The sequence below is a fragment of the Gracilinanus agilis genome, chromosome 1, assembly GCF_016433145.1.
Source record: "Gracilinanus agilis isolate LMUSP501 chromosome 1, AgileGrace, whole genome shotgun sequence".
Classification (NCBI taxonomy): domain Eukaryota; kingdom Metazoa; phylum Chordata; class Mammalia; order Didelphimorphia; family Didelphidae; genus Gracilinanus; species Gracilinanus agilis.
In genome coordinates this window covers 219,833,619-219,856,100 of record NC_058130.1, presented here as the reverse complement: position 1 = coordinate 219,856,100, position 22,482 = coordinate 219,833,619, and the positions used below count along the sequence as shown (strand labels likewise).

At 35.3% G+C, this 22,482-nt stretch overlaps 2 protein-coding genes across 2 annotated transcripts in view; one reads left to right on the top strand and one right to left on the bottom strand.

Annotated features, from left to right (window-relative positions):
- EIF2AK1 (eukaryotic translation initiation factor 2 alpha kinase 1) overlaps window positions 1-22,482 on the top strand; it is a 33,519-nt gene that overhangs the window by 5,625 nt on the left and 5,412 nt on the right. The window contains exons 2-11 of the mRNA XM_044660171.1: window positions 397-555; window positions 2,703-2,836; window positions 3,247-3,284; window positions 3,543-3,642; window positions 4,638-4,718; window positions 5,638-5,737; window positions 6,308-6,371; window positions 6,703-7,015; window positions 7,381-7,492; window positions 10,883-10,983. Coding sequence (XP_044516106.1) covers window positions 397-555; window positions 2,703-2,836; window positions 3,247-3,284; window positions 3,543-3,642; window positions 4,638-4,718; window positions 5,638-5,737; window positions 6,308-6,371; window positions 6,703-7,015; window positions 7,381-7,492; window positions 10,883-10,983 — 1,202 coding nt within the window. The remainder of the gene's footprint in view (window positions 1-396; window positions 556-2,702; window positions 2,837-3,246; window positions 3,285-3,542; window positions 3,643-4,637; window positions 4,719-5,637; window positions 5,738-6,307; window positions 6,372-6,702; window positions 7,016-7,380; window positions 7,493-10,882; window positions 10,984-22,482) is intronic.
- On the bottom strand, window positions 12,099-20,948 carry ANKRD61 (ankyrin repeat domain 61). Its single transcript, XM_044660180.1, has 3 exons — window positions 20,733-20,948; window positions 13,892-13,986; window positions 12,099-13,104 (listed from the first exon to the last, which is right to left on the bottom strand). The coding sequence occupies exons 1-3, from the start codon at window positions 20,946-20,948 to the stop codon at window positions 12,159-12,161; spliced, it is 1,257 nt and encodes a 418-aa protein (XP_044516115.1). The 3' UTR covers window positions 12,099-12,158.

Here is a 22,482-nt window from a genome sequence, read left to right as displayed (position 1 = left end):
GAATATACCTCAAAGGGGGGCAGCTGGGTAGCTCAGTGGATTGAGAGTCAGGCCTAGAGACGGGAGGTCCTAGGTTCAAATCCGGCCTCAGACACTTCCCAGCTGTGTGACTCTAGGCAAGTCACTTGACCCTCATTGCCCACCCTTACCACTCTTCCACCTATGAGCCAATACACAGAAGTTAAGAGTTTAAAAAAAAATAGAATATACCTCGAAACCATTTGCAAGGACATTTCCCCTTATTTAACATCACTTTATTCTGACTTCTTTTATTCTTATCTCCAGACTTGTTTAATAATGTGTGCATTACTATTATTTGTTCACATTTGTATTTTTTATCATCACAGAAAATATTTCCAGTTTATTTAAAATTGGTATTCTTTTTTACATTTTTAGAATCTGATGTTCCTGCAGAACTCCAGGCTGTGAGAGGACCTCTACCACACTCGACTTTTCCATCTGCAGTTGCAAACCAACTATTGCTTGTTTCGTTGTTAGAACACTTGAGCCATGTTCACGAACCTGACCCCCATCGTTCAAGACAAGTATTCACGTGTTAGTAAGAATAAATCAACCTCATGTTAACTAGAGTTTGTAAAAACCAGTTAATATGTTGTTTTCGTGTTTGAGGTTTAATAAATAGTTTTTGTTCTAGAAAATTTGATGTGAAGTAGGTATCTAAGAAAGATATGACTGAATTTAGTCCCCAAGTCATTCTCTGTTTAAAAAAAAGTATTATATATAATTGTGAAGACCTAGCATGTTTTTTGTAACATATAAAAGAGTACTTAAAGGCTTGCACAAAATCCTGAATTACCTCCATATACTCAAAATTTTTTCATTTGTATCTGTACTACTGATTCATACATTACTAGGACATCTTTTGTGGATTACGAAATGAGCATGTTTTTAAAAACCCGGATGCTGAGGCACTTGAAAATATACTTGAAGAATAGATGAAAAAGAACTAAGCAATTTGTTTCTAGTAAAACTACAGGTACTTCATTTGTAGAAGCTATAGAGCAGTGGTTCCCAAACTTTTTTGGCCTACTGCCCCCTTTCCAGAAAATATATTACTTAGCGCCCCCTGTCACATACTATCACCGCCCCTTTACAGTTATTCACCGCCCCCAAATGCACCTGTGGCCATCACTGCCCCCTGGATTGCTGCAGCACCCACTGGGGGTGGTGGCGCCCACTTTGGGAATCACTGCTGTCGAGCAGGGGTCGGCATTGTATGGCTGGAGCCATAAAGTCAATTTTTTTTCAGGCGCCGTTACAGGAGCGGCACTGTGAGCACTGTATGGCTCTCATGAAATTACATTTTTAAAAATGTGGTGTTTATGGCTCTCACGGCCAAAAAGGTTGCTGACCCCTGCTATAGAGCATAGAGGAAAACAAAGGAGATAGGTTGCTAAATCTCTTGGTTTAGATTCAGTTTCAGTGAAATGGCCAAAGACAGAGGATAAAGTACCAGGAAAGTCATAGTTTTGCCATGTTGTTTTAGAGGTGAGGGCTTTTGCATTTACAAAGAGAATCCTGTTTTAAAGAAATTTAAACATCAGTTCTTAAATGAGAAACCCTTTTCTATAGTAAAGATACTCATTTATTTTTAGAAAAATGTTTTTGTTCTTGTGTTGCAAATAGTTACAAATTAAGGTAGGGAAGATGGATTGTGCAAAGGGAGCATTTTGTGGGTCCCAAAGCACCTGAGAGTTGATGTTCCATGTGGCAAAATTTTTTTTTTTAATCCTTAACTTCTGTATGTTGGCTCCTTGGTGGAAGAGTGGTAAAGGTGGGCAATGGGGGTCAAGTGACTTGCCACGTGGCAAATTTTTTGATAAAATTTGCTGTACCCATGTCATAAGAATAATATTGATATGGGTTTTTCTACAGTATGTAAAATTAGCCTTTTGATATTAAGATATATAGCATGATATAATTTGTTAAAATGAGTCCAGCCAAACTAATTATGTTCTCATTCTTCGTCAGATGAAAGCTAAGTTGACTTCTTAGTAGTCTCCAAATTGTATGTATATTTGAGATCTTGGCTTAATTTTCACCATTCACTCTCATCACTGAAAAATTTTATATTATATTGGCTAAAAAAAAGAATAATTAGTACAAGCTTCTCTCATTTCTAATAATTTGTTTAAACTCAGTTTGCTTGCCTTCATTATAGTCATAAATGTCCATCAGTGAATGATAATGTATCTTAAAATCTGTATATTTAATTTTGTTTACATTTGTTTAAATGTTTTATTCTTTATCATTAGACTGAGGCAGTAGTTTTGTACAGTGACATTTAAATTTTGTTATCTTAAGTAATAAATTAGTTTGGTTTGTAAAACCAAATTAATGAACTAATTGTTCTTTCTCTTAAAAGATGATAGTTCCAAAAGTGTTTTCAGCTGTCATAAAAATATACGTTTATATGTATGTATACATATACTTATGTGTTTGTGTGAATATCTCGTGTATGCATATATACATCTAGTCACAGTATATATGCATTTATCTGAATTTTACCTGTTCTTTAAAAGTTATAGTTTACATTTATATAACTCCTTAAAATACATTAAGTACTTCCTACCTTTTGAGGTTGGTGATATAGAAATAGTTTTAAAGTGTAGTCTTGTTTCTTTGTGCCATTATTATCAAGTTTTCTATTAAAATAATTTTTTTCTATATTCCTTTTGTAGTACTTTGCCAGACTTTTACCAAAATGGGGCTGTTGTCTTCTTTTGCCTGCAGTGAAGAATTTAGTTCTTTGAGGCTGCATCACAACAAAGCTATTACTGAATTAATGAGAATAGCTAAGCAGAGAGTTCTTGAGGTAATTCTTGTCCTCCTGGTTATTTTTTATTATATTAGTATATTTGAATTTAAAGATTTTGTGTCAAAATACCTTGAAATCTCCATGTGCAATTAATGTGCTATGAAAATAAAAACTTTAGGCTCTTGTTTGAAAACTTTAATTTTGTAAAAGGAAGCCAAGAATATTGCCAATACTTTTTCTTGAGGAAAATATCTGCCCTGCTTTTAATGAAACTTATTTTTTGTTATTGAAAGCTTATTGGATTCCCCCCCAAGTAGCTTAATGTACTTTGAATTCTTAGTTGACAAAGTGTTATTTAGCATGGATGCATTTACATTTTATGTGGAAATTATTTAAAGAAAAGGTAAGATTATTCTCTATAATTTTAAAATTTTAAAATTGATTTTTCTTTTACTTTTTTTTTTCAGGCTCAGCATGAAGAATACCCTCATGTCCGTAAAGTTAGGTAATGTGCTTTTTTGATCATTATAAATAGTAAACAACTTAATCAGGGCCCCCAAATTTTGTAGGCAATATTGATGGCAACCAAACTTCACCACTTGCTGATTGATTCCTTTGCTGCTGATCTGTATGAGAAAGAAAATCATAACTTTGATCCCCATTTGAAGTAGATTCCAAATTAATCAGGTTTTGCTATAATTTTAATTTGAACAGTACAAGCATATAAGATATCTCACATATTAATTTGCCTTTTTTTTTTTAGAGCAAAAGAGGTGATCTTTGAAGCACAGACATCTCGTTATCTAAATGAGTTTGAGGAAGTTGCTGTCCTAGGAAAGGGCGGGTATGGGAAAGTATACAAGGTGATTATATTTTGAGAGTAATTCATATCATCTTTATCAAAAGTACACACTCAAATTGAAGCCTCCAAAATTAATTTGAATTAGGACCTTGTTAAGATCCATAATATACTGACAGTTAAATTAAATTTGTTGGATGAAGTTAAATAATTAGAATTGAGATTCCTTTTGCTTAGGTTCATTTCTTCAGGTAGCATCCTTAGATTTTTTCATTTCATTCAGAATATTGTAGCTGTCAGACTCATTGTTCCATATATAGCTGCAATATTATGAACCAAATGAAAATGTAATTGGGAAATATTTAACAAAATAAATAAAATACAATACAGCATAGACAATGTTAATTTGTGATTTTCTAACAGGATTCTCTGATTTCAGTTTGATACTACTATACCTTGCTATTTTTGGACTTAGAGTCTCTCTTCCTGAGACTATTTGTAACCATTTTTTAAGTCTGGAAAGAGGGGCAGCTTGACATGATTGAAAGAGCTCTTTGGGCTACAGGACTATCTCTGTCACTTAACACTATGTTAACTTGGAGAGATGTCACTTTAACCTTTTGGAGTCTTACTGTTAAATGAAGGCATTGGATTAGATGGAATTTCAAAATTCCTTCTAAGGAACCTCAAATCATATGCTTCTAAGCTTCAAGTTCCTGGGAATCTCAATTCATTCTTAGGCCCAACTCTAGTGCCACCCTATCCATGAAATATGGCTTGATTCCCCCCCCCCACACTCCCTTTGAAATTAAAATTTCAAATAAATGTATGTTGAATTGAATGGATTCATGAAAAGCATTCATTCTCATTAAATGCACTAGCTCCAATTCTGAATTTTCATTCTTTTGCTAGAACACAGAGCCTAAAACAGGCTTAAAAAAATAGGTGGAGAATTAAAATTTTGATTCACTCAATTTTGCAAGTTTGAATTCTCTGACATATACAAATGTGTTTATGTCATTTACATGTGATAATTTTTGTGTTTTCTGTAAATTTCAGGTCAAGAACAAATTAGATAGGCAGTTTTATGCAGTTAAAAAAATCCTGATTAAGAAAGCCACTAAAAAGGATTGTATGAAGGTATGAATTTTTAAGCCTTTTGAAAAACATTTTATAATTTAATCTTTTAATTGAGCTAATTATATATGCACATATATAGACATATATATATATATGCAAATTGATTATATAACATACATAATGATTAGTTTTCAAATACTTTGATAAAATACTTTTAACACTAAACTATAGAATACTGTTTAATTTTTTTTTAAACCCTTACCTTCCATCTTGGAATCAGTACTATGTATTGGTTGGAAGGCAGAAGAGTGGTAAGGGCTAGGCAGTTGGGGGTCAGTGACTTTTCCAGGGTCACACAGCTGGGAGGTGTCTGAGGCCACATATGAACCTAGGACCTCCTGTCTCTAGGTCTGGCTCTCAATCCACTGAATTACCGAGCTGCCCCCTACAGTTTAATTTTTTGAAGATTTTCCCAATACAGCAGTGCTTCAGTGCCATAACTGGGAAATCAAAAAAATTTATGTCATTTTGTTACTTTGTAATAAAGAGATGCAGCATATTGTCAAAGAGCTTAGCAGTATATGTTTCAAGACAGGTTTAGCTCCAAAAATTTCCCCACTGACTTGCTGCATAACATTAACATAACAGTCATTTATCCTTTTTGTTTTGTACATGTAAGATGGGGATGAGTAATGCTGAACACTCCTACCTTATCTCAAAGGATTAATGATACTAGAGAAGACTATATGAAAGTACTTTGAATAATATACATATAGAAGATAATATTTGTTATGTTAATACTTGCCATTTATCTCCTTTTCATGATAGAGTGCAGAAAAAAATTTCTAGTTACTGCAGGCATTAGGATTCCAAAACCACTAGAAGTTTCATATATTTTTTTCCTAGAATAAATAATAGTTGATGCTTTGAACTTTTAAGAAACTGTTTAAAGCCCAATCTTATCAGCTTTCTTTTTCAGGTACTGCGGGAGGTGAAGGTGCTGGCGGGTCTGCAACATCCTAACATTGTAGGCTATCACACAGCTTGGATAGAGCATGTTCATTCAGTCCAGCCACAAGGTGAATGTTTATTTGATATAACAGTTAAAAATTTTCTTAGGATCACTTCCTAAAAGCATATAGCAATCATTTGAATCAACATGGCTTTTTTAATACTATACTATTTTCACAACTTAAATGAACATTTTTGGCTTTTTAGCAATAGTTTGGTAAATTGAGCTTTGTGAATATGACTTTATTTCACTTCAAGTTTGGGCAAAGCAAAAAATAACCTCTAACCTGAGGCAGAAAGGTGTGATGGAAAGATGACCAGATTTGCTTTGACAGGCCTGCCTTTGAATCCTAGATTTGTTATTTTGTATTGCCTTTGTGAAGTTAGGCAAGGCCGCTTGATCTCTGGACCTCAAATTTCTCATTTGCATGGTTTTTATAATCCCTTACAGCTACAAATGTATAAGAACCATCCAACCTAACATCCTCATTTTACAAATGAGAAATTTGAGGTCCAGAGATCAAGCGGCCTTGCCTAACTTCACAAAGGCAATACAAAATAACAAGTCTCAAGATCATTATACTTTTGGAAACTACATTTCTCTGTGTATTGGTTTTTTTTTTTTTTTTAACCAACAGATAAAAGACTTTCTGTGGTCAAGTTGCCATCTCTCCAGCTGGTATCTGATGAGACAGAGGACAGGTATTAAAAGGGTTAATCATTTTGATTCGCGTGAGTAGGTATAGTAGTTACTTCCAAAACTATGTAAATATGTCTGGTATTGCCTGGTGATTCTTGCATTGTCATTATTATTTTTTGCTACTAGGAACCAAGTAGTAGTATCTTAATGAAGCCTTCCCTTCCTTTTTAGTTCCATTCTAAGATGTAAATTCTATTCTTCTGTCAGATATCTCCTATCAGTATTTAAATAGCATTGTGACTAGAGGTGTTTGACTTGGGGGCACTATCTGTTATACAGTCTTTTCTCACATTTATTTTACATTGTCTTTTTTTTTTTCCCCTTTTACTTTAGAGAGCAGTATCCTGTTCAAAGTGATGAAAGTAGTAGCTCATCCATTATTTTTGCTGATTTAAACTCAGAAAAAGAAAAATCCCTTGCAGAAACTTGGGTTGACAATCAGAATAACAAATTGGTAAACTATACTGATTTGATCACAAGAGATGGCAGTGAATATGAATCATCAGAAAATTGCTTAGTTAATGCATCTACTACATCACTTGTTAAACATCAGGTGCTACAAGAGAATAATTCATACCTGGAGGAGAACTTTACGTCCACTGAAGAATCTTGTGAAGAAAATATAGCCTTGCTTGGGCAGACTGAGGTAAGTAGGCTGTCCCTACCCTATCAGTCTTCTACATAATAATTGTGATGATAGAAGGGATTGCGAATGTTAATACAAAAGATAGTTTTGAGTAAATAACTTGCAATTTTGGACCAGAGGCTTGGCTTTTAGACCTTAAATTTAGTTTGTGATTTCTTAAAAATAATTATGTACAGTGTGTGAAAAAGCCAGATAATTATAGACTTGGCATATCCAGTGAATGGAAACAGAAGAAGATCTCTTTTTAAGATCTCTGATTTTAGTTTTAAAACCTCCTCATCTTTGATTACTCAGCAGATCTAAAACTATTCAAATGATAATTCCTAGTAAATCATGAAGCATTGTATCATTATTTGATTCTTTAGGTGAGGTATCATCTGATGCTCCATATACAAATGCAACTATGTGAAATCTCTCTTTGGGACTGGATTACTGATCGAAATAAAAATAAGGGCTCATCTGTAGATGAACCTTCCTGTAAGTTTTATATTTATTATTGAAATATATGTGTTGAAAGATGAAAATCAGTAAACTATTTTACTTGCTTTCCTTTTTTTAAAAGTTCATATATTATCACATTCTGTATAAATTTCAGACATCAGAAATAGAAATGTGCATTTTTATATCAATACTTTTCCTGTGGTCTAAATGAGGTTTATTCATCTATCTTTGAGAGTAATATCCTGTTGTTTAGTTAATGACTCAAGATTGGAAAAAATTCAAATTTTCCTTAAAAATATGAATTTTCAAGTGCTCAATTTACTTCTGTATGGACTTATTTGTTACAGATTTATGCTCTATTTCCAGAAGCATTTGAAGCAGCTCACAAAATTAAAATAATATGAGATAAGATAATTAGGGATAAAGATAGAAGACAGACTAGCTAAAAGATCAGAATGAATTTTTGTTACCAAGTAACCGATTGTCATTGTTGGATTAATTGTTGTAGTTGGACAGAAAACTTGACTCTGGGTTCCCTAATAGCTAACAAAAGAAGAAACCAGTTCTTTGAGTTCTGTAATTTCAGTTGTCAAACCTTAAAAAAAAACATAACCACAACAACAAAAAACCAAGGAAATCTAAGTAAACTTTTTCTTGGAACTAAACTTAAGAGTTAATCATGTGAGGCCTGTTAAATACATTACTAGATAATGTTTTCTGCTCTAGTTTGGCAAAAGACAGAGAGATCATAGTCAAATGGATGTTTTACATAATTACCTCCATAAAGTCTGGGAGCATAATATTAAATCATAATTCAGTTAAGGACTGGTTGAGCTAATTTGGCAAGGCTACTCTCCTTTCTGGTTATCTGACTTGATAGTGTTAGAACTTGGAGTCTCTGTAAGAATGCATAATTAACATTGATCAGATTTTCCAAACTCTTAGATGACTATTTTTAAAAAATAGTTTTTACTGATACTTTTTGTTTTTTCAATCATAGAACTTTATGGAAATTTTCCCCTTTCCAAATCGAAAGTTCTTCACTTATAACAAAGAAAAACAATTAAACAAAAATACCTAAATATTTAATTTAGTGGAGGCATTGCCAGATGCTAGATTGTTGTCAGTTTATGATTTTTAGCCTCTGTAACAGTCTTCAGTAGTGCAAATAGTGTATCTTTTTGGTAACATCATTATCCATATTCTACTGTGAAAATGCTGAGTTGTCATTCAGTCATGAAAGTTTAAAAGCATGACTTGTCCCATCCCACAAGTACTCAAGCAGTCCCTGGATACTAGTAATTAATCAGAGGAAAAAGTAGTTTTGCCACATTAGCTCAACCCATGTCATTTTTTTGTCTGGCTTTTTGTCTATATGTGGAATTGTCCTCTTATGGGCAAGCTAATATTTTCTTTCAGAAGGGTCTGATTCTTCTCAGACACTTGCACAAATTAATTGGGTGAAATTCAAGAGTTTTCCACTTAATAATATTGAAGTGATGACTTCAGCATAGAACTTTTTTAGGGGAGTATCATCTGTATGGAAATGCTCATAGTTTAACACAGAGATTCTTAAACCGGAATCCATGGATAGATTTCAGGGAGTCTCTGAAATTGAACTTTATTTTCTGTATAATTCTATGTGGTTTATGTAGCTAAAAAACATTTTGAGAAGAGGTCCATCTGTAGTGAACTAGATTGCCAGAAAACAGGTAGAACCCCTGTGTTATTGGCGTGATATGGAACTGGCCAGTGTGGAATTTGAATATAATTTAATAGGATAGTGGAATAATTTGCTAAACTTTTAAGGTGGGAAAAACTGAATTTTAAAAATCACTGATGGTTTTTCTAATTTATTTTCATAATAAAATTATTTGTCTATAAATTCATTGAGAATTTTATTATTTTAACAAGTTGGTTCATTTGTTGTTGCTGCTTTATATGGAATCATTAAAGAATGGGATATAAATAAACAAATTATTTAAATAATTTAAGTCACCCTTCAAACGCATGCTGTTTTGGTTTTTTAAACATGGCAAAATGGAAATTGTGTTAAATTTGGAGTAAGAAGAAAACTGGGTTTAAATCCCAGTTTAACTTTAACTAGCTGTGTGGCCTTGACCAGATTACTTCAACTTCCTCATCTATAAAATAAAAGGCTTGGGTTCAGTGACTTCTTAAATCTTTTTTTCCTCTCTCAGATATTGACTTCACATTTTGTAATTCATCTTTGAATAAAAACGTGGGCATTTTCTTTCTTGTAGGATTATTTAGAGGAAATTGCTTTGTAAATCTTAAAAAGAGAAGAGAAACGTTAGTTATTATTGTTGTTATATTATTAAATAGTAATTGTAAAAAGATAATAAATATATAAGCATATAATTTGATTTATTATGATTGTCATGATATTGTTAATATATTCTTTTTTTTAAACCCTTACTTTCCATCTTAGAATCAATACTGTGTACAGTTCCAAGGAAGAAGAACGTTAAGGTCTAAGCAATGGGAATTAAGTGACATGCCCAGGGTCACACAGCTAGGAATTATCTGAGGTCAGATTTGAACTCAGATCTTGTATCTTTAAGGCCTGGCTCTCAATCCACTGAGCCATCTAGCTCTGACCCCTGTTAACATACTCTTAATAATAATTACAGTAATAAACCATCTTATATGTTTCCCCATTTTCTTGAAAACAGTATGTTGACATAACCTTTATTTGTTGGTTCAAAGTCATAATTATGATCATCATTTTGTCAGATATCAGAAAAACCTATATCCTAGATGTAGCATTTGAGCTGAGCTTAGAAGGAACAGGCTCTAAGAGACAGAAGAAGCAGGGCATCCCAGGCTGAGGCTTAACCAGTGAAAGGCATGGTTTTGGGAGAACATTTGTTGTGTTTGAGGAACTGCAATTCCTAATAAATAATAGTAATAATAAAGTGGAAGGTTAGATTGAAACCAGGGCTGCAGGAGTAACTGAGATATAAACAATTAAAGACAGTTCTTGCTTTTTATATATTTTCACCTTACTTACAGGCTTGCAAAATTGCTTATAATCTGTGATTGGGGAAATGATAAAACCAAGCATGTTAGCATTAAGTATTAAATAGGAGTAAATAGTCCTCAAGTTAAAGCCTAAGGACTTCTCCTATGAAATAATTTAGTTACATAAAACTCATTGGTTTTGGTGTTTGGCATTTTGACATTTGTTGGCTCAGAGTTCTTTTTCACTTTAGGTTTGTAGCTAGTATTTAAGTGGACCGAAGCTATTATGTATGGTTTATCATGTTACTTGAAGATGTATGTCATGTACACATAAAGCTGTATGTTACATACTCTGAATATAGGGTGTTACTGTATTAGAGCTCATTTGAATAAGAATAAAAATAAATAAGTAAAACATGATTTATACCTTTACTCCTCAAGGTCCTTATATTATGAGCAGTGTTGCAACAAAAATTTTTCGAGAGTTATTGGAAGGTGTATGCTATATACATAACATGGGAGTGGTACACAGAGATCTCAAGGTAAGTTTGAGAAACTAATGGATTGAAAGAAGCAGTATTTTTTTTTTTAGAGCTCATAATATTAGGGATTCATTGAAGTAAATGAAACTTTTAAAAATTGTTGTTTCATTTGTGGACAGTTAATTCAGATTTTTGTTTTTCCTTTCCAAATCATCACAGACCTGGAACCTAAAAATAATTAGATTGGCTTTGAAAAAAAAAAGGAGGCAGCAAGAAGTAAAACTATTCCACCTCACATTTCTGTTATATTAAAGAATCTAGGTCAGTGATCCCAAAGTGGGCGCTACCTCCCCCTGGTGGGTGCTGCAGCGATCCAGGTGGGTGGTGATGGCCACAGGTGCATTTATCTTTCCTATTAATTGCTATTAAAATTTAAAAAATTTAATTTCCAGGGGGCTAAGTAATATTTTTTTCTGGAAAGGGGGCAGTAGGCCAAAAAAGTTTGGGAACCACTGGTCTAGGTGTTTAGTCATCCTATATGCAGTGGTGAAATTTGGAAAGAGTACCAGGTCTGGCATCAAAGGACCTAATTTAGAATTCCAGCTCTGCTACCTGTATGACCTTGTGCATGCCATTTAACCTCTTGGAAATCCAATTCCATCATCTGTACAATGGAAAGGTTGGTTTAGGTGATCTCCCTGGTCTCTTCCACTTCTGGATCAATTATCCTGTGATCATTACTACAAGTGATAATTGCAGATGCGGCTATGGTGAAAATGCTTTATGAACTATATACCAATGTAGCATCAGAAGTAGAATTTGATGATGCATTCATCTATCTCAAAGGCATATTTACTTGGGTAATTGAGAGCTAAATTAAAAGGGAAATCTTTTAAAGTCACCATTATGCTTTTCTTTTGTTTTTTACATTTTAATTACCCATAGTGATATACATCCATATTTCAAGTACACCTCATAGTGTTTTGAACTTTTTTGTTCAAAAGCTTAAGCTCTTCTTTTTTATATAAAGATTAACATCATGAAAAATATATTTTCAAAAGAAAAACACCTTTATAAACAAAATTAAGTTAATTCTGTAAGTCATTTTTTATTTATTGAAAAAAGGTTTAAGAATCAATGTTTTGTACATCTGAGATGTACAAGTTGCTGCAGATAGTTGTCTTCTAAACAGAAGATGCTTTTTGAGTTGCTGAAATACTATGAAATTATGAATTTTATTTCAAGAGTTGGGATAAGTCACAGTAACTATATATAGAGTCCCATATCTTCAGTGGGAGAAGTTGTTTTAAGTGTTGTTTATATTTTTCTCCATAAAACTTTCTGATGTTATTTTTACAGATCACCTGTAAGGATAAAGGTTTTTTTGATAACCTTATTAGGGTTTCCTTTAATAGATGAAATTCTGGTAGTAGAAGTCCTGTGGGTAGAATTCCTTGATTGTTGGTCAGTTTGAGAGGATAAGAGAGAGAAAGGAGCTTGTCAAGTAGTGTTGTATCTCTTATATTGGATCTGCGCTGAAGAAACATAAAAATTGGAGCTTCCCCATTTCTTGTTAAGATATTAATATCTGCCTCAAATTCAAGTAGTAGATTAATTATTGCTTCTCTGCCTCCAAAACATGCTTCATGAATAGCAGTTTGTCCTTCATGATCCTGGGCATTTACTTTTGCTCCATTAGTTAAGAGTAAATGGATACAGCTTATATCTGCTGCCAATAACCTGCCTGCTTTAGCTGATGCAGCACATACTGCTAGTTTAAGGGCAGTATTCCCAGTAGCAGAGACAGTACGATTTACATTGGCTCCACAAGCAATTAGAGTTTTGGTCATCTCCTTGTTCAGTATTCCAGCAGCCATATGAAGGGGTGTCATGCATGATTCATCAGTGGCATTCATATGAGCCCCATTCTGGGCTAGAATGGAGAGAACTGGATAGGTACCATAGCGTATGGCCAGGTGGAGTGGAGAATATTTGTAGTCGTTGTCTACCCGAGCATTAACCAGAGCTCCATGCTCACATAATATATGAAGACACATTATAGCATGATTCTGTAAGTCTGCCAGGATTCTCTGAATACGGTTTACTGGTTCTGTCCAAGTGGCAGGGGTAACTGGCCAATGTAGGAGCATGAGATGAAGTGTGGTGTGACCTCTGGTGTCCCTATAATATGTATAGATCACAAGTTAGCTCTAAAATGTGTACTTAGTAAATAGAGGGGGGCATTTGGACTGGTACTAAGTGATGGCAGTTAGAATTATTTAAATTGAAACAGGCAAACCTAAAGACCCACAGTAATTCTGGAGTTAGACAATCTTTTCTCAGTCTCCTATCACCCTGCTGATCCAGATGAAAGGGAGGACAAATTCCACACTTAGCCCTATTACCAAAGTTATAACTAAGATAATCTCTCACATTTCTGTGTTTTGAAGGAGAAATATAAATGTTTCTCTTCTAAAACACAGTTTTTTGCACCATATTTTAAAAATTCCTTTTGGTTCATTAGTGTTAAGACTTTCATAGTAAAAAATAACTCCAGTTGCACTTAGTATCATATAGTTTAGTTTTTAATATTTACTTGTGTTACATGTGTTCATTTAGCATACCCAGCTAGATCATTAGCTTCTTGAGGGCAGGAACCATGGTTTTTTACTGTTGAACACACTGTAGGCAGTCAACAGATATCTTATTTTTGGCTGACTTCATGCTTTTAATTCTGTAATAAACAGTGTTTTATTTTTAAGCACCAAGATTACTTTTGATCATCAGGTTAATGAAGTAACAAAGTCATTAAAATTTAACCCTTGCTAGTCATATAGTCTGTATATGAGGAATTGAGTCAAAACTGAAGAAAAGTCACATCCCAAACAAGGAGCTTCCTGAAAATGTATTCTTGTTAAGAGTTTTGATAGAACACATGAACAAATGATTACCTAATGGAATAACTCACCTTTTTTCTGGATCAGCGCCATGTTCTAGCAAGCAAAGCAAACTTTGTGCTTTTCGGTATTTGGCAGCCAGATGAATGGGAATGATAGATTGTGTCTGCACATAAGCAAAAATACATAAAGGAAATAAGTTCACTTTGATATATGGTTTGTCACTTTAATGGTTAATTGGTTTATTTATTAATTGTTTGAAATTCAACTATATTCTAGATTGAATGAGTTATTCCTTTCTTTTTATTATTTTAAATGGCCACAATATAGTTCCAATTTAAAATTGCACAGACTAGGCTGCATTTTGCCAAAAATATTCATTTGTAGACATAACTGAGAAGAACTGTGCTTATTTTCCTGTTGAATATTATACTTTAAAAATAATAATTACTTTAAAGTAATGTAATTTCAAAATTAACTCAGTGGGTATAATGGTTGGGAACTAGAAATTTTGCTTTTAAAAGGATATGACAAAATCAACAGTCAGCAGTAAAAACTACATACTTGAGTAGGTTTCAGAAATACAGTGTGTGCTTAAGTGCTTTGTATGATTAGTACAGCTATTTGTGTGCTAATTATATTCAGGCATTAAGTTATAAACAGGTTTTTTTAGACATACTGTAGGCAGAAATGCATAGCTTGTCTTCAAGATAAGGAAAGTTGGGTGGGGTTAGAGGAAAAAGTGACTTGTATTTATTTTTAAGTAAATGTTATTGATATATTTTATTTTTATATTATCTTCATTTCCCAGAATATCCCTCTTTGAATCATCTCCTTTAACAAAGAATTAAAAAAGAGGGGGAAAACTGTTTGGCAAAACTAAACAATATGTTGGAAAAGGCCTTATATGCAGGAATTCCACAACCATAGTCTTCTGTCTCTGCATTGCAACTGACGGAGCTATTTTCTAATATCTTACTTACTTGGGGCTAAAAGAATGACTTTTAATGTTATTCTTGACAATTGCTTTTGAGTTTTTTCATAAGTCATCAAGAGATTTATCATTATGCTAGACCAATAGATAGTAGTGATAGAGGGGAAACTGAGAAATGTACTACTGAATCATCTTGACATTTAACATCTTAAATCTTATGCTCTTTGAGCATAGTTTGAACACATAAGATCAAATAATATAAGAATAATAATAATAAATAAGGTCAAATCATTCAAGCAAAAAATTGATTAAATGTGCCAAAGCTAATACACCATACATAAGGATAAACATGTGCCATACTAAGTGCCAGGCTAGACTCCATACATCAGGATAAACATGAAATAGCATAAACTTTCAAGGGGCCTACATTCTGTTAGGGGAAATGAAAAGTGTGTACATAATTGATAAAAAGTAAATACCATGTATTTTCTAGCAGCTGGAAGAGTCAACAAGCATTCTTAAGCACTTACTATATTCTAGGCACTGTGCTAGGTGCTGGGTATACAAAGGCAAAGATAAAAGAGTCTGTGGCCTTAAGGAGTGTATATCATATTGAGATAGGTAATATATACACATATAAGTAGATACAAAAACTACAGAAGGTATTTTAAGGGGTAGAAAGAGGCCTTAGAAGCTTTGGGGGAGCAGTATCAGAAAGGCCTTCTAGAGGAGGTGATATTTGAGCTGAGCTTTGAAGGAAATAGTATTCTTAAGAGGTGGAAATGAGGAGACAGGATATTCCAGGAATGGGGGACAGCCAGTGCCAAGACATGGCATTGGGAGATGGAGTATTACTGTGTTTGAGGAATAGCAAGAAAGCCAATTTGGTAGAACCATGGCTATAAGAAGGGGAGTAATATATAATAAAACTGTGAAGTTAGTTTGGGGCCAGATAATGAAGGGCTTTAATTGGCAAACAGTGGGGTTTGTATTTGATTCTACAAGTAGTAGTTACATAATCAGACTCATGTTTTAAAAATAACTCTTCAGCAGCTGTGTTGAAGATAGATTAGAGAGGGAAGAGAATGGGTACAGGGAGATCAATTAGAAAATTTTAACATTAGTTTAAGTGACATGTTATGAAGACAGAAAGGACAGATGCTAGAGAGGTTGTGGAGGTAGAAGCAATGAGACTTAGCAGTTGGTTTGGGATTGAGAGAGAATGAAAAGTATAAGATTACTAAGGTTGAGAATGGAATGGAATAGGGGAATTGTAAGGTACAGGAGCATATTTTTAGGAAAAAGATAATTGTGTTTTGGAGAAATTGAGTTTGAAATTCTCAAAAGCCAAGGTATCAAATAGGCATATAAGCATGGTAATACAGGACTGGAGCTGAGGAGAAAAGAAGGAGAAAGGACAAACAGATACTGGATATGCAGATCTGGGAGTCATCTACATAAACATGATAATTGAAACCATGAAAGCTGATGAGCTTACCAAAAGAAAAAATGTGGAAGCAAAAAGGTCCCAACCTCAGAGGTACGTATCCCACATTTAGGGTGAGAGAACATGGATTATAATTTGGAAGAAGACCTTGAGAATCAGTAGGTCAGGACCAAAAAAAAGCGGTATTATGAAGTCTTGAGAGAAAAAGGTATCCAGGAAAAGGGAGTGATCAGATACTTCAGAGAATCAAAAAATGAGAGCTGAGAAAAAAGCTATTGGTTTGGCCCATAAGAGATAATAGGTAACTTTGGAAAGAGTGGTTTCATTTGAATGATTAGATAAAAGCCAGATTTCAGGAGGGTGAAAAGTGAATGAAAGGGAAGGAGAAAGTGGAGGCAACAAGTGACAAGACAGTTTTCCCCAGGATTCTAATTTTGAGTGGGAGCAAAGATTTAAAGGATAACTTGAGGAAGTAGTAGGATCGGGTAAGTGGTCTGTTTTTGTTTTTTCCCCAAATGGGAAAAGCATGACTGTGTTTTTAGATAGAAGAGAAGGGGGCCGATAAATAAAGACGATTTAATTAGTTTGTAAATCAATCTATTAACAAGCATTTATTAATGTGAAACAAAAATACAAGTTTCTGCCTTCCAAGGAACTTAAATTGTTTAGGGAAATTGACATGTACATATATGGCTCTGTGCTAGCCTCACATGCAGACTACCCTTTTTTTTTTTTTTTTTTTTTTTTTTTTTTTTTTTTTTTTAACCCTTAACTTCTTTGTATTGGATCCTAGATGGAAGAGTGGTAGGGGTGGGCAACGGGGGTCAAGTGACTTGCCCAAGGACACACAGCTGGGAAGTGTCTGAGGCCAGATTTGAACCTAGGACCTCTAGTCTCTAGGCCTGGCTCTCAATCCACTAAGCTACCCAGCTGCCCCTCCACTACCAGACTACCCTTCTAATCTGGTTCTCAGTGTTCTCCCTGTACCTTTTCCATCTGCTTCTCCAGGACACTAACCCTGAAAGCCTTCTCCATTGCTCTGGAGGCCATCCCAGGGACCAGACTTAACCTCCCTTCTCTCTCCCTCTTCCCACTTCTTTAGCAAGTCACCCTCACACTGCTACCTGACCTGACCCTCCCTACCCCTAGGCCGTACCTTTCCCCTGGCTTCTATCTTATGGGAGATGTCCCAGGCCACAGCATCACCACTTGTCATGTTGTTGGACCTTGAGGGAGGACCTGGGACAATATAATCACTTGGACCTTGCCTCCCTCATTGGACCTTTCTCCAACTATTGCTACTCTGCCTGGATTCATTCCTCAATGATTAGAATACTCTCATCCCAACACTCTACCCATCCCAGTTATTCTGAATTCTTAGCTTCAGATGTGCTGCCCCCATTTTCCATTCCACGCTGCTTGTTCCCTTATTTCCTGCTTGACACTGCCCCCCCATCCCACCCCCTATTCCCATCCCTATATCTCATTCCAGATTGACTTGCTCCTTCAACTGTGTTCTCTGAAATGCCTTTTAATAATTAATAAACTTCCTTTCCTCTTAAACCTTTTCTTTCTTATTTCTTCTATCTTGTGGTACTTACCTCTGAGACCTCAATCTCTCCTAATGGCATCACATCCCTGCCCATCCTTTCCAGTACTGGTTGCACATTTATTCATACTCCTTCCCTTGTCATGTGCCTGGGTGTAGGGAAAGTGAGTCAGTATATTCCTTGCTTTCCTCAGTGAGTTCAGGGCCTGGTTTACCCAACTCCTTATACTAAGGAGCTTTAGCATATTTATGTTGCTTCAAGAAAAACCCTGTCTTTACGGATGTCTATTCAATTTCCAAGGTCTACTCTTTCACTCCATTTCAGCTACACAGAGATAAGCGGTCATATCCTTGATCTTTTCATCTCCAACAAGGGTTCTACTCCCATGTTCATGAGCTCCAAAAGTCCTTCATCTAATCATAATATTATTTCATCTTTTCCTGTGCCTTATCACTCCTAACCCTGTTATTCATCCTCATGGTGACCTTCATTCCCACACAAAACCATGCTGATTGGCTTCACTACAGATTAATATTACATATTCTTAGCTGGGCCCTCACTATAGCAAAGCAATCCTATTGTGTTTGACCATCCCAATTGCCACAGTTGCTATTCCAACCTTTTCATATCTCCCCAAATGCCTCATGGCTCCCCTTTCCCCATCCTTATCTGAGAACCTTGTCTCATTCTTCACTGAAAAAAATTGAGGCCATTTACTGAGAATTCCCTCATTTCCTCTCTTCATCTCACACTTTCTCCACATTTTCAATATTTTGTCAAATCTTTTTGCCTCTACAGTTACAATATCCCTTGTGTATATCCCTTTCTCTCCATTAAGACAGCTTTTATTTGGGTCAAACTCATCACCAATAGCCCTCTAGTTGGTTCTCCTTGCTTTAGGTTTCTCTCCACTCCATCCTCCACACAGCAGCTCAAGTGATTTTCCTCAAGTGCAAGTAAGACCCAAGTTACCTCTTACTCAGTAAACTCCAGTATTTCCCCCTTCTCTCCAAGATCAGTTATGTTTGGCATTTAAAGCCCTTCACAGCCTGGCTTCTTCCAATAGTTCTGGATTTCCTCCTCTAATTACTCTAGGGTCCAGCTACACTGGCCTACTTGCTGTTCCTTACAGTGCTCAATGCTTTTACACTGGCATTCTTGAAATATTCTCCCTCACCGCTCCAGCTTCCCAGGTTTCCTGCAAGACTCAGTTTAAATTCTGCATTATGCAGGAGGTCTTTCATAGTTTTCTACACTGTTCCATCCATCCATCCACTGACTATATCTTAGGTGTTAACATATCTCATTTCTTCAAACGTAAACTCCTTAGTGTAGGATTAGGTATCATATTTTTGCCTTTCTTCATATTCACTGTAATTAGCACCAGTGCCTTCCAAGCTCTAGATACTTGACTAGCTTCCTGCTCTATCAATGTATTTATTAAGTAAATAAAAGGTATTTTGAAGGGGAAAGCACCAGCAGTTGGGTAGATATGGGAAGTTCTCATGAAGAAGGTAACACTCCAACTTTAAAAGAAACTATGGATTCTGAAAGGCATAGGAAACTGAATTCCATACATGGGGATACCTTGAGGAAAGACATGGAGGTGGAATGTCATGTGAGGGACATCCAAAAGACCAGTTTGGCTGGGCCATCGAACAGGAAGGGAAATAATGTATAAGAAGCTTGGAAAAGTAGGTTGGAGACAGGTTGTGAAGGTCTTAAACTGAAAAAGAGGAATTTGTATTTGATCCTGAAAGCAGTAGGAAACTACTTACTGGAGCTTCAGAAGAAGGAGAGTAACAGAATAGGTCTAAATAAAGCTGAAAGGAATTTTAGAGATCATCTAGTCCAACTATCCTATGCATTAGGAATATTACTTTGGCACCTCAGTGGAGGACAAATCAGGAAATAAGTGTCTGAATTCAGGAAGATCATTTAGGAGGCTAGTGCAAAAGTCTAGGCAAGAGGTGAAGAAAGCCTGAACAGGGTTGGCGGCATTGTGAGAAGAAGAGAAAATGATGGATGCTAGAGAAGTGGAGGTAAATTCAACAAGACTTAACAATTGACTCAGCATGTGGGGTTCCCTTAACAGAAAAATAGAGACTAGGAAGAGGAATGGATCTTGGGAGAAAGGTCTACATTTTGAATTTCAGACTCATATGGCCAATAAGCAGTTTGAGACTGGAGCTGGGAAGAGGGTTTAGAGAGAAATATAGGATCTAGGAATCATCTGAGTTAACAGAATTACATGGAAGTTAATGAGGTCATCAAGAGAGCAGAGAGGGAGAAGAGGGCACAAGATAGAGCCTAGGAGGACATCCAACAGTAATAGAGTAGGCATGTATGACAGACTTATTCAGCAAAAGCTGAGATGGAGAACCAAAAGAGGATGTGTCAGATGGTAAAGGGAAAGTCAGGAAGATAAGCATTGAAAGACCATTGGATTTAGCATTTAGAGATCATTGGTCATTTGGAGAGAATAGTTTCATCTGAGTAAAGTCAGAAGCCAGACTAAAAGGGTTTAAGACATGAGAGAATAGGAAGTAAAGACAATGAATAGAGACAGCTTTATCATTTTAGGATTTTGACTGTGGAAGGAGAGATTTTAGGTCAGTAACTTGAGGAAAGTAGAGTCAAGTGAGAGTTTTCAAAGATGAATGATACCTGGAGATTTATAGGGAGCAGCGAAAGAACCATAGGGAGAGATTGAGGATTAGAATGAGGTGGTAATGATTATGGGATCAGTCTGCTAGAGGAACTGAAAGGAGATGGGATGAAACTAAGGGTACAAGCCTTGGTGAAGAGAGGTCATCTTGTGAGACTAGAGATTGGAGTGAAAAGAAGAGAGAATGGAAGAGAACGTAAAAGGGTTTTAATATGGAGAGTAGAAAAGAGGAGGAAGTTTATATCTCCCTTTTAAAGAATGAGTTTCCTTCAAACTCTTGAGTAATTTGTTTCCCTTCAGTACAAGAAGTTACCTGGTTCAAAAGTAATCTGTAGCACGTGGAGTTGGCCAAAACAGTTATTGGCTTATTTACAGGATGATTTCTTAGTAGAGTTTCAATGGTAGTGCAGTCTTCTCTCATTATGGCTTCATAGAGTTTGGTATGAAGTGCTTTTAGTCTCACTGGTTCAGTAGAAGAGGCTCTGTCGTTTCCTGGGCCTCTGGTTACTCTTTTGGTGATATTTCCCATTATAAAAACTTTTTAGACAGTGAGAAATTAGAGTTCAGGGGAAACTGTATGTTGTGGAATGTGGTCAATTTAAAACTCTTTATGATGATTCAGTTTGGTTCTAGAACAGTTTTGGAATGATTGCATTTAAAGCTGTAGCTATGAACAAAATTAAAATTTATATTTAGGGGGTATTCTTTGTATCCTGGAGAAATAAACAACTTTCTGCTGTTTCCCCAACTTGAATTTCTGAAATCAATCAGGTCTGAATGGGCTTTTTTCTTTTAGATGCTTACCTTTCTGGTGAAGAGATCTAAATACGATGTAAAATAGGCTACCCACTCTTGTCTCATCTTATTCAACTAGACATGACAGACATCTCATAAATAAAAAACATGGAGCTAAAATTTGTTTGTAAAACATCAATTTTAATCTTAAAATTACATTTCAGACAAAGAAACTTGTTTGTCAATTGCATTATTTTAAATCTTACTTGAATATTTCTCATTTTTACCTCATCATGAATATGACTAATTTGAACAAATGTATTAGGCTGGATTGTTTCTTTTAATTATAAAATTTTATCTCCATTGTATAACACACAAAAGATGTTTTATAGGGGGCGGATAGGTGGCTCAGTAGATTGAGAGCCAAGCCTAGAGAGGAGGTCCTGGGTTCAGATCTGGTCTCCGACACTTCCTACCTGTGTGACCCCTGGGCAAGTTATTTAACCCCCCATTGCCTTGGCCCATACCACTCTTCTGCCTTGGAACCAATCAAGGCAGAAGGGTAAGGGTTTAAAAGAAAGAAGATATTTTGTACTCATAATACGCTTTTTCATTTGGTTGGTCTCCTGATCTCTCCTTGCCAACAAGGCTCAGTTATTGCACAGGTAGGTGGATTCAGAACTGATTTAACGGCCGTATCTTAGGAGCAGTCAGGGTGATTTTGGACAGGTCTGAAATAGATTCCTGTTTGCCCAGGAATCTGTCATTGGATCTGTGCTTTTGAACATTTTAATAAACAACTAGAACGAAGCTACTAAGGCATGCTTATCACATTTACAAATGACACAAAACTGGAGGGATAGCCAACACAAGTGGATGAGGTCAGGATTTTAAAAAAGAACTAGATACACATAAATGATGGATCAAATATAATAAGATGAAAATTGATAGGAATAAATGTAAATTCTACAAAAGTTTTTTTTAATGGACTTTTATAGGCAAAAGTAGAGGAAGGCATGACTAAATAGCAATTCCTGTGAAAAATACCTGGTGATTTTAATGGTCTTGTAAGCTCAGTATGAGTCAAGTATGTAATATACTAGCCAAAAAGCCTAGCGGTTGCCAACTCCAGCAGCTGTGATTTCCACCATTCCCTGATCACACATCTCAAATATACATTTAGCACTTTCCTTACAGTGTGTTGTGAAGATAAAATTAGATATTTGTGCTTTGCAAATCTTAGTGCTATATAAATGCTTGCTATTGTCACTCTTTTTAAAACTGTATTTGTAAATGTCATATATCTACATATTGATTACATATACTGT